The sequence below is a fragment of the Loxodonta africana genome, chromosome X (assembly GCF_030014295.1).
Source record: "Loxodonta africana isolate mLoxAfr1 chromosome X, mLoxAfr1.hap2, whole genome shotgun sequence".
Lineage (NCBI taxonomy): Eukaryota > Metazoa > Chordata > Mammalia > Proboscidea > Elephantidae > Loxodonta > Loxodonta africana.
The window spans coordinates 170,048,121-170,063,443 of record NC_087369.1 but is presented as its reverse complement, the minus strand read 5'-3'; the positions used below and the strand labels follow the sequence as shown (position 1 = coordinate 170,063,443).

Here is a 15,323-nt window from a genome sequence, read left to right as displayed (position 1 = left end):
GTTCGAATCCACCAGGTGCTCCTTCGAAACCCTAAGGGACAGTTCTACTCTGTCCTATAGGGTCACTATGAGTCGGAATTGACTCAATGACAATGGGTTTTTATCTGGTAAGGGACTTGTACCCATAATATATAAAGAATGCTTACAACTTAAGAGTAAGATTTTTCCAGTTGCCATTGAGTTGATTCCAATTTATGGTGCTGCCATGTGTCAGAGTAGACATGCATGCTCCACAGGGTTTTCAACAGGTGGTTTTTTAAGTAGATCAGCAGGCCTTACTTTCAAGGTGCTGGACAAAGGGCTTCAATAGACATTTCTCCAAAGGTGATACACAGATGTCCAAGAAGCACACAAAAGATGCCAACATCATGTCATTAAGAGAAATGCAAATCAAAATCACAATGAGATACTACTTCACACTCATTAGGATGACTAAAATTAAAAAAAAAAAAGGACAAAAACAAATGTTGGCAAGGGTGTGGAAAAGTTGGAAAACTTGTGCACTGCTGGTGGGAATGTAAAATAGTGCAGCTGCTGTGGAAATAGTCTGGCAGTTCTTCAAAAAGTTAAATGTAAAGTTACCACATGACCGAGTTCCACTCCCAGGTATATGCTCAAGAGAACTGAAAACATATGTTCACACAAAAACTTGCACATGAATGTTCATAGAAGCATTATCCGTAACAGCCAAAGAGTGAACACAACCCAAATGTCCATCAACAGATGAATGGATTAACAAAATATGGTATATCCATACAATGAATTATTATTCCGTGATAAAAAGGAAGTACCAATACATGCTACAACACAGATGAACCTTGAAAACATTACGCTAAGTGGAAGAAATCAGACACAGAAGGACACATATTATATGACTCTACTAACATGAAAGGGGGAGATGGGGAGTGACTGCTAATGAGTATGAGGTTTCTTTTCAGGGTGATGAAAATGTTCTGAAATTAGATAATGGTGATGGTTACACAACCTTGTGAAAAAAGACCACTGAATTGTACACTTTAAAATGGTAAATTTTGGGGAGGTGAATTATATCTCAATTAAACAAAATTAGTCTGTTGTCACTGGGACATAGAGCACAAGGCTTAAAGTTAGACAATGGGGGGAAAAAAACAAACCAAACACACAGCTGTCGAGTCGATTCCAACTCATAGCGACCCTACAGGACAGAGTAGAACTGCCCCATAGGGTTTCCAAGGAGTGCCTGGCGGATTTGAACTGCTGATCTCTTGGTTAGCAGCCGTAGTACTTAACCACTACGCCACCAGGGAAGGGTCTAGATTCAAAGGCCTGCATGCCCTGTCAAGGAGGATTTTCCCAAGTAGGATCACAACACAGTTAGATCTGCATTTTAGATTGTCACTCTGGTGGCTGTATGGAAGGATGGTACCGGAAGCAGGAAATCTGGTTAAGAGACTTGAAATATTCCATGGGAGACGATAAAGGACTAGACCTAAGGCAGAGCTCATCGGTGGACAGGAGGAAAGGGATTTGAGACATAGTCATAAAGTTAAAACCAGTGGGAAGCAATGATCAGTTGGATGGTGAATACGAGAGAAAAAAATCAAGGAAAACACCAAGTATTCCAGACTGGGTTTAAGTGCTGCAACTGACTGAAATAATAGAACAGAGTTTAACATACAGATAACTAATTCAGATTAAGACCAGTCTTTTATTTCTGTATCATCAGTACGTGGCACAATTTCTGATATATATATACTGAATATTCAATAAATGTGCTACACAAACAATTGATAAAAGTATCTTGGTAAACTGGGCGGACCAGGTTATATCTTCAAAAGCCTGATATAAAAGGATTCTTTAGAAAACAAAACTTCCCAAACCTCAAATTCAAACGTACCAGTCAAGTAATCAGCTGCTCCTAAGGAAAAAAATGGCAGCTGAGGCAGGACCCCAAAAAACATTTATACGGAAGCTACTGAGACACCGAAATTCTAGAATTAAGCTTAAATGAATAAAAATAAGGATATACTAAAAGAAAGTTTCCCTGTAAGATCAAGGTGGATATCATGGTATCCTGGGGTTCTGCTATACTCACGATGGCTCACGCTGTATCAAGGTGAGTCAAATTATTACTCTGAAGTTAAACACGTGTATGCACCTTTACTCGCTGGTTTAAAGGGAAAAAAATCTACATTTTCTTCCTGTCATTTTGATCTTGCTTATATTTACTCAACTATGTTTAAATTAGCAACATGTTCTACAGCATATTTTGAGAACTCTAGTTTAATACTGTTCGTGTTAGGTGTCTTCAAGTGTGTTCTGACTCATAATGACCCTATGTAAAACAGAACAAAATACTGTCCTGTCCTGCATCATCCTCACAATTGCTAATTTGAGCCCACTGTTGCAGCCACTGTGTCAATCCATCTCGTTGAGGGTCTTCTTCTTTTTCACTGACCCTCTACTTTACCAAGCATAACGTCCTTCTTCAGGGACTGGTCCCTTCTGGTAAAATGCTCAATGTACGTTAAGACAAACTCTCCCCATCCTCGCTTCCAAGGAGCATTTTGGCTGTACTACTTCCAAGACACATTTGTTCCTTCTTCTGGCAGTTTACGGTATACTCAGTATTCTGTGCGAACACCACAATTCAAATGCATCAATTCTTCTTTGGTCTTCCTTATTCACTGTGGAGCTTTTGCATGCATATGAGGCAATTGAAAATGCCATGGCTTGGGTCAAGTGCTCCTTAGTCCTCAAAGCATCAGCTTGGCTTTTTAATGCTTTAAAGAGGTCTTTTGCAGCAGATTTGTCCAATGCAATATGTCATTCGATTTCTTGACTGTTGCTTCCACGGGTGTTGATTGTGGATCCAAGAAAAATGAACTCCTTGACAATGCCAATCTTTTCTCCATTTATCATGATGTTGTCCACTGGTCCAGTTGTGAGGATTTTTGTTTTATATTGAGGTGTACTCTCTGTATTCTTTTATGTTGAAGGCTGTAGTCTTTGATCTTCATCAGTAAGTGCTTCGAATCCTTTTCACTTTCAGCAAACAAGGTTGTGTCATCTGTGTATCGGAGGCTGTTAATGAGTCTTCCTCCAATCCTAATGCAGAGTTCGTTTTCACATAGCCCAGCCTCTCGGATTATTTGCTCAGCTTACAGACTGAATAAGCATGGTGAAAAGATACAGTCCGGATACACACCTTTCCTGTCCTTAAACCATGCAGTATCCCCTTCTTCTGTCTGAATGACTGCCTCTTGGTCTATGTACAGGTTCCTCATGAGCCATTTAGGGTTCTGGAATTCCCATTCTTCACTATGTTTTCCATAATTTGTTACAATCCACATAGTCAAATATGTAGTCAATTAAACATAGGTAAAAAAATTTTTTTTTTTTTAAACATCTTTCTGGTATTCTCTGCTTTCAGCCAGGATCCATCTGACATCAGCAATGATATCCCACGTCTCACGTCATCTTCTGAATCCAGCTTGAATTTCTGGCAGTTCCCTGTCGATGTACTGCTGCAACCGTTTCTGAATCACCTTTAGCAAAATTTTACTTGCGTGTGATAACGATCTTGTTCTATAATTTCCACATTCTGTTGGATCACCTTTCTTTGGAATGGGCACAAATATGGATCTTTTCCAGTCAGTTGGCCAGGCAGTTGTCTTCCAAATTTCTTGGCATAGATAAGTGAGTGCTTCCAGTGCTACATCCAATTGATATTCCATCAATTCCTGGAGCCTTGTTTTTCACATGTCTTCAGTGGAGATTGGACTTCTTCAGTATCATTGTTTCTTGATCATATGCTACTTCCTGATTTGGCTGAGTGTCGATCAACTTCTTTTGATACAGTGACTGTGTAGTCCTTCCACCCTCTTTAGAAGATTCCTGCATTGTTCAATATTTTGCAACTCGAGCACTGAATTTTTTTCTTAACTTCTTTCACCTTCAGGAATGCTCAGCATGGTCTTCCCTTTTGGTTTTCTAACTTCAGGCCTTTCAACATTTCATTACAATACTTTACTCTGTCTTCTCGAGCTACCCTTTGAAACCTCCTGTTCAACTCTTTTACTTCATCATTTCTTCCATTCACTTTAACTACTCAACATTCAAGAGGAAGTTTCAGAGTCTCTTCTGACGTCCATTTTGGTCTTTTCTTTCTTTTGTCTTTTTAATGACCTTTTGCTTTCTTCATGTATGACGTCCTTGATTTCATCCCACAAGTCTGGTCTTTGGTCATTAGCGTTGAATGAGTTAAATCTATTCTTGAGATGGTCTCTAAATTTAGGTGGGATATACTCAAGGTCATATTTTGGTTCGCCTGGTTGTTTTAATTATCTTCAGCTTCAACTTGAACTGCCATGGGAACAACTGATGGTCTGTTCCACAGTCAACCTCTGGCCTTGTTCTGATGATACTGAGCTTTTCCATTGTCTCATTCCACAGACATAGTCAATTTGATTCCTGTGTATTCCACCCAGTGAGGTCCACGTGTATCATTGCTGCTCATGTTGTTGAAAAAAGGTTTTTCCAATGAACAGATCACTGGTCTTGCAAATTTCTATCATGCGATCTCTGGCACTGTTTCTATCACTAAGGCCATATTTTCCAACTATGGATCGTTCTTCCAATCACCAGTAATCACCAGTAATTATCAATGGATCTTGATTACATGCCTGATCAATTTCAGACTGCAGAAGTTGGTGAAAATCGTCAATTTCTTCATCTTTGGCATTAGTGGTTGGTATGTAAATTTGAATAATAGTCATATTAACTGGTCTTCCTGGTAAGTGCATGGATATTATCCTGTCACTGACAGAGCAGTAATTCAGGATAGATCTTGAAATGCTCTTTTTGAAGATGAATGTGATACCATTCCTCTTCAATTTGTCATTCCCAGCATGGTACGCCATATGACTGTCCAATTCAAAACGGTCAATATCAATCCATTTCAGCTAATGCCTAGGATATCGATCTTCAAGTATTTTATTTTTGACAACTTCCAATTTTCCCAAAATCATACTTTGGTACATTCCATGTTCTGATTATTAATGGACATTTGCAGTTGTTCCTTCTCATTTTGCGTTGCACCACATCAGCAAATGAAGGTCCCGAAAGCTTGATTCCATCCACTTCGTTAAGGTCGACTCTACTTTAAGGAGGCATCTCTCCCCCAGTCACACTTTGAGTGCCTTCCAACCTGAGGGGCTGATCTTCTGGCACTACATCAAACAATATTCTGCTGCTATTCATAACATTTTCGCTGGCCAATTTTGTTTTAGAAGTAGATCACCAGCTCTTTCTTCCTAGTCTTAGTCTCAAAACTCTGCTGAAACCTGTCCACCATGGGTGACCTTACTAGTATTTGAAATACTGGTGGCACAGCTTTCGGCATCACAGCAACACACAAGCCAACAAACTACTACAAACTGACAAACGAGTGGTGGAGTTTAATACTAGCCATGTTTTATAATATAGTAGGCTTCATAAGGATACATTGCTCAATCCTAGGCACTTACTTTTATAAACTATATCCTAGAAAATTGAGGGAAGAGTAGACACACAGCCCCCAATTCTCCCTTGTCTTTGTCTTTATATAATGGCTAATACCAAATTAATAATTTGCTTTTGGGGGATGAGGAGTCCTGGATGCACAGTGTTAAAGCACTCAGGTACTAACTGAAAGGTCAGTGGTTTGAACCACCATCCGCTCCACGGAAGAAAGATGTGGCAGTCTGGAAACCCTATGGGGCACTTGTACTTTGTCCTATATGGGATCCTGTGAGTCTGAATTGACTCTATAGCAGTGGATTTGGTTTTTTTTTTTTTTTTCTGAGGGGTGGAATCAGATTAGCAACTAAAACCAAGACTCCTATCCAGAGGTAATCTCTTGTTTCCCAAGAAGGGCAATTACTTCTGTCTTCATCCTTAAAGTTTTACAACACTTGCATGTCTTGGCAGTAATTAACATTAGTTTCTTACTGTATATTGTATATTGAAAATGTTAAGTCCTCTAGTCAGCTAACAGAACCTTGTTACACCTGGGCAAGAACTGTTGATGCTAAATTAGGCATCTTCCCAATGCTGTTCCCATTATCTAAAACTCTGCTGTCCACCAAGGTAGCCACTGGTCACAAGTGGCTATTTACATCTAAATAAATTAAAATTAAATAAAAAATCAATCCTCAGTCTCACACTTGCCACATTTCAAGTTCTCAGTAGCCACATGTAACTTAGTATAGTGGACAGAGAACTTTTCCATTATCACAGAGTGTTCCAATGGACAGTGCTGATTTAAAAAATTTAAAAAGTGTAGGGACTACACTCAGAACCACCTTCAAAGGTACTCTAAAAGTCAGTCTCATTACTCATTGCTGTATTTTGACTTATTTTTCTATTTGCCAAAAAACACTGACTGCCCAGCTTAATTGTACTCATTCACATTTGCCTATTTCCTAAAATCAAACATTTTCCCAAAGGAGGAAGACCTGCAACTGTTGTGACTATTCAAACAAACTCACAGGCTCTGAAAAAAATTTCTGATTTGCGTATCAGGAATGGTTTGAGTAATCATCATAGCCTAACAGGGCCATTGCCTTCCAGTTAATGAGGCTTATCTATATATGGATGTTTGCATGACTGTTTCAAAATCAGTCATTTTTAGTCACAGCTTGCATAATGACTGAATACAGACAACATGGAACACCTCTCTTGTTGTTGTTTTAATAAGACGAATAAAAGAAACAAACTAGGAAAGCCCCACAGGTTGCCTCTGTCTGTGGAAAGCCTGCACTCAACATCAAGAACAAATGCATTCTGTGAGCTCTATGGCCCCTTACCAAAGGGTCACTTCTAACAAGGGTTCCATCTTCCTGCTTCTCATCATACTTTCTCCAGTAACCCTCCTTTGATCCTGGCCCTCCCTTACCCAACACTCTCACCCTGCTCTTTGGTCACCTGAAGAACTCTATCACCCTGCCTATCAGCAACTTAGAAAACTCCATTTTGCTGTGGTCCCCAGCTATCCTATGTACTTCAAGCAAAGATGGTGTTTGGGGAGAAAATAGGTCAAGAGGATTCCTGAGAGGTTTTAAAAGGGTTGCAATGAATGCAGAGAGAGCTGCACTGTACTGGATGAGGGCTAGGGCTCTTATAAGGTGTCGGTAAACTTAGGGATTAAGGATTTTGCTACAAATCAGACCTGGGTTCAAAATCTTCACTCACCACATAGTAGCCGAGGTCCAAGCTCTGGGCCTCATATTCCTTGTCTGCCTGTAAAGAATGGATAAAGGAGAACCAGACTACCCCTCTTAAGGTTTTGAGTAATAAAATTACACGTCTAGTGCCTAGCACAGAGTCCCTGGTGGCACCAACTGTTAACATGCTTAGCTGCTATCTTAGTTATCTAGTGCTGCTGTAACAGAAATACCACAAGTGGATGGCTTTAACAAAGAGAAATTTATTCTTTCACACTGTAGGAGGCTAGAAGTCCAAATGCAGGGTGCTAGCTCCAGGAGAAGGCTTTCTCTGTCAGCTCTGGTGGAAGGTCCTTGACATCAATCTTCCCAGGCTGAGGAGCTTCCCAGTGCAGGGACCCCGGGTCCAAAGGATGTGCTATTCTCCTGGCTATTGTTTCTTGGTAGTATGAGGTCCCCATGTCTCTCTGCTGGCTTCTCTCTTTTATATCTCAAAAGAGATTGACTTAAAGCACAACCTAATCTTGTATATTGAGTCCTGCTTCATTAACAGAACTGCCACCTATCCTACCTCATTAACATCATAGTGGTAGGATTTAGAACACAGAGCAAAATCACATCCGATGACAAAATGTTGGACAATCACACAATACTGGGAATCATGGCCTAGCCAAGTTGACACATATTTTTGGGGGACGCAATTCATAACAGCTGCTAAGCAAAAGGTTGGAGGTTTGAGTCTACCCAGAAGTGCCTTATGAAAGGCCTGGTGATCTACTTCTTTAAAATCAGCCATTGAAAACTCTATGGAACATAGTTCTACTCTGACACACAAGAGGGCGCCATGAGTCGGAGTCCAACTGATAGCTACTGTATTTTTTTTCTTTTAGTCCCTAGCACAATGCCAGGCACATAGCTGCACTAAATGAATGAGAGAGAAAGCAGAGAGGGGCACATTTTATAATAGATGTAGAATCATGTAGAACCAAATGCTGTTGTATTTGAGAAAGTTACATCCAAAAAAATATTTAAAATTGGGGTTAAAAAAAAAAGCGTGCTTCCACAAAGATAATCAACACTAAACGATAATTTAGACTCTGGGATGAAAAAATGTGGTGAAAATCTCTGAGGTCTGAGAAAAGTGATAAAGTACAGTTAAAAACAGACAAGCTCCTCATTTAAGAGGAAATAAACAGGAAAACAAAAAACCACTATAGAATCCCCAGCTTATTTGCAACTGGACCAAAGAAGTAATCACAAAATCATACTTACCAAAGTACATAATGACAGGAGCTATCCAATTCAAACATAACTTACCGGGATTAATAAAACTAAGACAGAAAGTCCATCCCTATTTGGGTAAACTCTTACTCCCACATTGCACTCCACATCCCTTAGCTTACTTAGCAAACCATCTCACAAATATGAGCCACTGGTCACAAGAGAGGTTACTGTGTACAGATGTTTCAGTGCAAGTACCGGACTACCATTGATCACAACTATGTACTTGGTCATTGTCAGTAGGCTTCTGCCACTCACTGAAGACAACGCGTGTAGTGTTGTAACAACTCTTATCAGAGAAAACTTATAGCACTGTAAGATATCCCTCATAAAGAAAACCTGCAAGAGAAAGGATAAGAAACATGAAATGTGATAGAAATAAGCAAACCCAAAGCTTCACATATAAAGCACGTTATTACTTTGTCACCCTTTGTATGTGGGCACTAATGGGTATTCCTGGATATGAGCTGTGGTTAGAACTACCGTTGAGGAGGTTTGTTGTACTTTTTTGTCCATTCATTCTGTTAAGTTGTTCATTCGAATCTTATTTTTTTTCACATTTCATATGTCCCTATCCTCTATCTTCTGCAGATTTTCTTTATGAGGGTATTTCACAATGCTGTTTTCTCTAATGAGAATTATTACAGCACTACACTTGACTTTATTTGATCATGAATCACAATTCTAAGACAAATGCAACTCTTTCTAGCTTTCCTTGATCCAAGCCAATGCAGCTGTAGAGAAAACAGTATTAAATGAGTTATTTTCCTTATGTGCATGTATTTCAACTTTTGAGTGCTTCAGTTCTTAGGTGCTCCCAAGGCAACAAAAGCAAATTTCATAGCAAGGTCAAAGATTTTTTAACTATTTTTCCTTACTAGGCCATTTATATGAAGAATTACAAGGTAGTATGCCAAGTTGCAAAAAAAAAAAAAAAAAAGGGAAGTTGATACATAAGTTGAATATTTTATGACATCTTTGTATCAACCTCAAAAAATGGTAACATAACCTACAACTGTAGTTACAAAAATGCTAAGGCAAGTAATAAAGTAACAAATACAATCAAAGGCCACAATAAAGCTTAAAAACAAGTAAGAAATCAAATTCAATTGATTTCTTTGAGTTAACTTTCATCATTTCAGGAAGTCAGACTGTCTCATTTCAAATCCCAGATCCGACCCTTAATCACTTGATGACACTTAATACTCACCTACCTAGCTTCTCTGTACGCCAAAGTCCTCATCTACAAAATGGCATTAACAGTCACTCAGGACTGCGGGGGAGGACTAAATAGATTCACAGAGATAAGGTGCCACAAAAAGAGCCTGGCACCTAGGAAGCGCTCAGCGCCTGTTAATCATTATCATAATCATGACCACAGTCATCATGACAAGCATATTCCCATAGTGAGCAGGAATCAGAAACTCAATTAATATACCTTTGAATTCTATATTCAGTTAATAACTGGAAAGTTATCACAATACTCAGACTTGCATATAGAGCTGGAAACTCCACAGTTCAAAAGGGAAAAAAAAAACAATGCTTACACAAAGATAGTAAATACTAAAAAGACTACTTAGGCTCTGAGAAGGAAAAAAAAATGCAGTTGACTGAGTAAGTGACTTCCTTGAAGTACAGAATAACACCTATATGCAAAGTCAGCTCTGGAGACTTCAGAGAAAACGCGAGTAGTCCCTTATGCGTGTTTATTTATAGTAAAACAGTGACTTCTAGTAGGCTATGTAGCTAAAATGACATTTTAGACCACTAATGTCTTATTTTAAAATTTTTTCGGTTGTTCATTTTATCATATTTAGCTGCTAGCTACTGTAATAATACTTACCAAATGAAAAGTCTCTCTCCTCAGATAACAAACGTAAAAATATAAGATATATTAAAGTGTTAATATAACCATAAAAACACAAGCAAGTATAATTTCACCAGATTACAAGGAATTAGGTTAACAGTCACTACATTTGCAGAAAACTAAAAGGTTTTGCATCTTTGTTTCCAAGACACAATTTCTCCATCTTTAGTAATTTTCATACTAGTACACACACGTAGGAATCTGAAGATATGTCAGTGCATTCCTACTGGAGTGAAGCACATTCTACCTCTAAAATGGAGCTAATTCATTACCATTCTCAACACATCGAAACACTCAGTCCAAAGAAAACTACACTATTTTGGGCAGATGTCCCTAGAATAAAGACCTTATTTCAACATTATTCATTTAGAAAATGCTTTATAAAGATTTTGTGAGTTATAATTCAAAGTGTTTCACGTCTTAAAATAACGCAAGGTTCTATAAGTGGTACATGTGACTGACTCAATGTGAAAGAAATATCTAAGCAATAAAAACAGTGGCTCTGATAATTACTAATCTAACTTTCAAATTTTTAAGAATAAACATGAGAGGAAAAGTAGAAGTGAACTATTGCAATCTTAGGGTTTAGGGTTCATGGTTAATTCTAAATCCTGAGCTTCAGCTATGTTCTAGAGAAAGAATAAAACTGTTACCAGCATATACTCAGTACTGAGTTTTTATTTGCAAACTTGGAGCATGTGCTCAGAAGATGGAGAACTGTACTTTGCAATATGGTGGCTCTGTTAGGCAAATCAAAGTCTGTGTTCAATTATAAAGAAGTTATTTCATTTGTTTAGTTTTTTTTTTTATCAATTCAATGAACAAGGTTCCTTTTTTTTTAATAAATGCAACATATTTCTCTACAGCAGTTCATTTTTGATTGGTCTTATTTCCTATTTTTCATGTCCATCCCACCAGACATTAACGACAAGCAATTCAGTTTACTTTGTTGCTCTTTTATAACTCACAGCAATATTATGAGCTAAATAAACAGCTAAACTTTTTTCATTACAGAAACTCTTTTTTCACCAATACAGATCAGTTGAGATTTTCTTAAAAAGAAACCTTAATTAAATAAACATAACAGCAACTTCTCTTCTCCTCTCAAAGAGCTAAGGAACAATTGGTTCTTTTTTTTTTTTAAGTCACCTTCAAATTAAGCCACTTGGTTAAAAAACAAAAACAAAAAGGGAGCTTAATGGCAATGATAGGGGGCATTTCTTATATTCCTATCGGTTTGCAAGCAAAATCACTGGAGCAAATCATGTGTTGCTGGAAAAGAACAATAAATCCTTCAAGACCAGGATGTGCTACTTGCCCTCTATGGCAAGCAAACTCTCCTAAAAGACATAAGGGTGGTGTCCAATATAAGCTGATATTATAAAAAAAAAAAAAATCAGTTAAAATACTGCTCAACCATTAGTACCTGGTCATGTATACTATAGTTAGATCCACAAAAATAATGACTAAAACTACAAATCTAAGAACCAGAACTATTCTACACAAACCATTAGAAATTATGAATTGCTGAAATAAATGCATCCACAATTTTGACTGCAGAATCAACTGTTAACAATTTTATATTGGTGAGACGGTGAAGAATAAAAAATGCTGAGTTAATTTTCACTTCCTTGTACAGCAAAAGGTTTTATCATTCTTAGTGGAACAATTTACATTCTTTAGTCTTTTATGAAACATACTCATCCCCAAATGTTGCGATAAAATTGGTAAGCTTATAGTCTGTTAAGTAGTTGAGTCAATGATTGCTTTTCTTATAGCCAAACATGTCCCTTTGAAACGTTAGTTACTCCGTAATACTTTAACAATTGTGTTGGACAATGGCCATAGCTATTTTCCATGCTTCCTTCCATGTGCACCTTCTGTTGACAAAATACTCTAGTAAGGTGGGATCTTACTTACAGAAGTTATACAGACATTGAAGAGGAAACAAAAATTCATAGATTACTGTAGTAAATATGAACTAACAAACCCCCTACTGATCCACCAAAACATTGCTTTTAATTCTGTTTTTCTCAAATGTAAGATATTTGTTGATGTGCAATGATGTAACTTCAAAAATAAAAACCCACAGTAGGACTATTAATGCCTATTCAAAACCCCTACAACACAGTCCTCTGCAACATTACACATCCAAAGAGAAGAGAGGCAAATACCTATACTTAGAGCACAAAGCAAACATTTCCAAACACTCCGTTCTTAAAATTCCTCAGTAATAAGACAGTCTCAATTAATTTTCTCAAGTTTCATGAGGCATATATTCAGGTCTTTGGGGAGTTTAAAAAAAACGAAAAAAAATTTTTAAGTGAGTAGTAGAGTTGCTAATGTTTTTTAGATGCTGTATTCCAGAATTTACCCACGTTAAAAAAAGGGAGGGGGGCCGAAGGAGAAGAATTACCAACTTCTTTAATGCACCGATTGCCCAGATATGTTAGGCTCTTTCTGGAACTTTGGAGGCTCTTGTAAAAATGCACAAAGAGAGAGAGCAGTAAACCCAGTTACCACCGTGATTTGGGACTGACGACCACTTCTTACTACTCTGTCTTCACACCTCGCCCAGAACAGCGGCGCTCTTCGAAGTCCCAATCCTGGACCAGAAGGCGACGCCAAAGGGGACCTGAAAACCTCTGGGCCGGACAGGCGGCGGCCCGCCGAAGGCGCCCCCCGCTCCTCCGCAGCTCCCCCACGTCAGGCCGGAGCCCACGGGCGGGGAGCTGGGCGACGGAGCAAGGGGACGGAGGAAGCGGCTGTCGCCGTCCCCGCGCGCCGATTCCGGCCCTTCCCGCCTGGCTCTACCTGCCGCCGCCCTCGCCCATCCCCAGCCTGCCGCGCCGGGGCTTGGCCGGGGTGGGCGCCCCTTCTCCTCGCCCGTGTCTCCTCCCCACGGGCGCCGGGGGCTCTCGAAGGCTCGGGGGGCTTCCCGAAGGCCCGGCGCCCGTCCTTCCCCACACCTCCAGCCGAGCGCGCCGGCCCGGCCCCAGGCCTGCCTCCCGCCGAGGCCGCGAAGAAAAGCGAGGGAAGGAAGGGAAGAGATGGGGCCTGCCCAGAGCCGAGTACCTTGTAGAAAGCGCCATTGGAGCCTCGCACCTCCACCACCAGCTCCTCCATCTTCTCGTCGCCCCTGCTCGCGCCGGGAGCCCGCCCCCGGGAGGTGGGCTGCAGGCGCTCGAGGCCCAGCCGCCTCCGCCGCCGCCGCGCTCCCGCACGCCCCCCGGCAGCGGCGCCGCCGTCACCGCCACCGCCTGCGCTCGCCGTCGGCTCGCTGCCCGCTCCAAGGCGGCCCCTCACCGGAAGTGAAACCGAAACGGAGCGGAGCGCCTGACTGAGGCCGAACGCTGAACGCCGGGCCGCTCCGCGTGTAAACACTGAAGCCGCGTCACGTGACCCGCGCCGCCCCTCCCCCCGCCGGCTCGGCCCCTCGGCCCCGCCCTTCCCTTCCCCGCGGCCTCTGGAGCGCGCGCATGCGCGCTGTGGGGAACCGGCTGGGGCGCCAGGCCCGACGACGGGCGCGCGGGCTCGGCGTGTGCGGGGGATGGCCCAGCGCGGGAAGGCGGGAAGGGCAGTGACGGGTCGCGTCGCTTCGCAAAGCCCAGCGATGACCAGGGAGCCTGTCACTGGAGAGGGTGAGAGGAGGCGTGGGAAAGGGCCTCCCGTAGCGATCGCCTGCATTCAGTCATCTGAGGCCAGGCTGCTCAGGGTGGGAGGTGGTGGTTTATTTTTTTTGTTGTTGTTGTTTTTTTAAAGCGGAGCAAAGGCTTATTGAGCTGGAGGTGGAGTGGGAGACAAGGATAAAGGTGAATTAGATTGGAGGAGACTTTAGTAACAGTAACAACCAGTTCATCCAGGCTAATGTGACCCTTAGAGGCAGACAGGGAGAAGAGCGCCCACCCACACCATGCCATTCTAGGCAGAGTAGGAGATACATCCCAAGTCCCTTGAGGGGCAATGGATTGTGTTGGCATCTCTGGAAATTTTAGCTTTCCCTCAGACCCGAGACTAACCCACATGTTCCCTTTCGGTCAATTCAGTTTCATACTTTTACTTGACATAAGTATAAAAAAAAGTTAAGCACTTGTTCATTTCTCTACAGCTCATATCTGCCCCTACTGTGTGCCACCCTGTACCAAGAGGGTAGGTGGGCATGTGCGTAGCAGACAGGCGATCTGCCTACAGGGGCCTTGCACGACCCATTTCCTTGCAACTCACTTTACTCTCTATGGTAAACAAAACCCAAATCTTTCTCATCTCTGCCTCTGCACCATGCTGTATCCTCCTGGGCCTGTGTTCCCCTTGTCTGGGGTGCTTGTATTCAACTGAAAAGTTTATTGAGTGCCTACCATGTGCCAAAGCTCGTAGCGACCGTCTAAGACAGAGTAGAACTGCCCCATAGAGTTTCCAAGGTGGGTTGGCGGATTTGAACTGATGACCTTTTGATTAGCAGCCCAACTGCACCTATAGGGTCGCTATGAGTCGGAATCAACTCTACCTCAACGGGTTTGATTTTTTGTTTACCATGTGCCAAGGAAGCTCTGGTGGTTGAATGTTAAGCACTAGGGCTACCCAAAAGGTCGGCAGCTCAAACCCACTTGGTGGATCAGCTCTTCAGGAGAAAGAACTGATGATCTGTTCCCGTAAAGATTATAGTCAAAACCCTGTGGGACAGGTCTGCTTGGTCACATGGGGTGCTATAAGTCGAAATTGACTGGAGGGCACCTAACAACAATAACCATGTGCTGGCAATACATGAGTGAGCAAAAACAAACAAAAGCAAAACGGCCAACATCGAACTTGAAACCTACAGTCCTAAAAACCAAAAACCAAACCAGTTACCATTGAGTTGACTCCAACTCATGGCAGCCCCATGTTTTGCAGAGTAGAACTGTTCTATAGAGTTTTCAAGGCTGTGATCTTTTGGAAGCAAGTTTCCAGGCCTTCCGTGGGAAGCCCTGGTAGTACAGTAGTTAAGAGCTTGG

General features: G+C 41.3%; 1 protein-coding gene and 1 long non-coding RNA gene across 16 annotated transcripts in view; one reads left to right on the top strand and one right to left on the bottom strand.

Annotated features, from left to right (window-relative positions):
- The window catches only part of FMR1 (fragile X messenger ribonucleoprotein 1), a 56,161-nt gene extending 42,626 nt beyond the window's left edge, over positions 1-13,535 (bottom strand). For 13 of the 15 annotated variants that reach the window (XM_064277657.1, XM_064277659.1, XM_064277658.1 and 10 more), the window contains exon 1: positions 13,408-13,535. In XM_064277657.1, the coding sequence (XP_064133727.1) occupies positions 13,408-13,458 (51 nt within the window). In that variant the 5' untranslated portion in view covers positions 13,459-13,535. The remainder of the gene's footprint in view (positions 1-13,407) is intronic. The other 2 variants (XM_064277667.1, XM_064277671.1) reach the window with 1 other exon arrangement.
- A 328-nt stretch (positions 13,536-13,863) lies between these two features.
- LOC135228805 (uncharacterized) overlaps positions 13,864-15,323 on the top strand; it is a 37,314-nt gene continuing 35,854 nt past the window's right edge. Inside the window, exon 1 of the long non-coding RNA XR_010319665.1 lies at positions 13,864-13,973. This is a non-coding gene — a long non-coding RNA (uncharacterized LOC135228805). The remainder of the gene's footprint in view (positions 13,974-15,323) is intronic.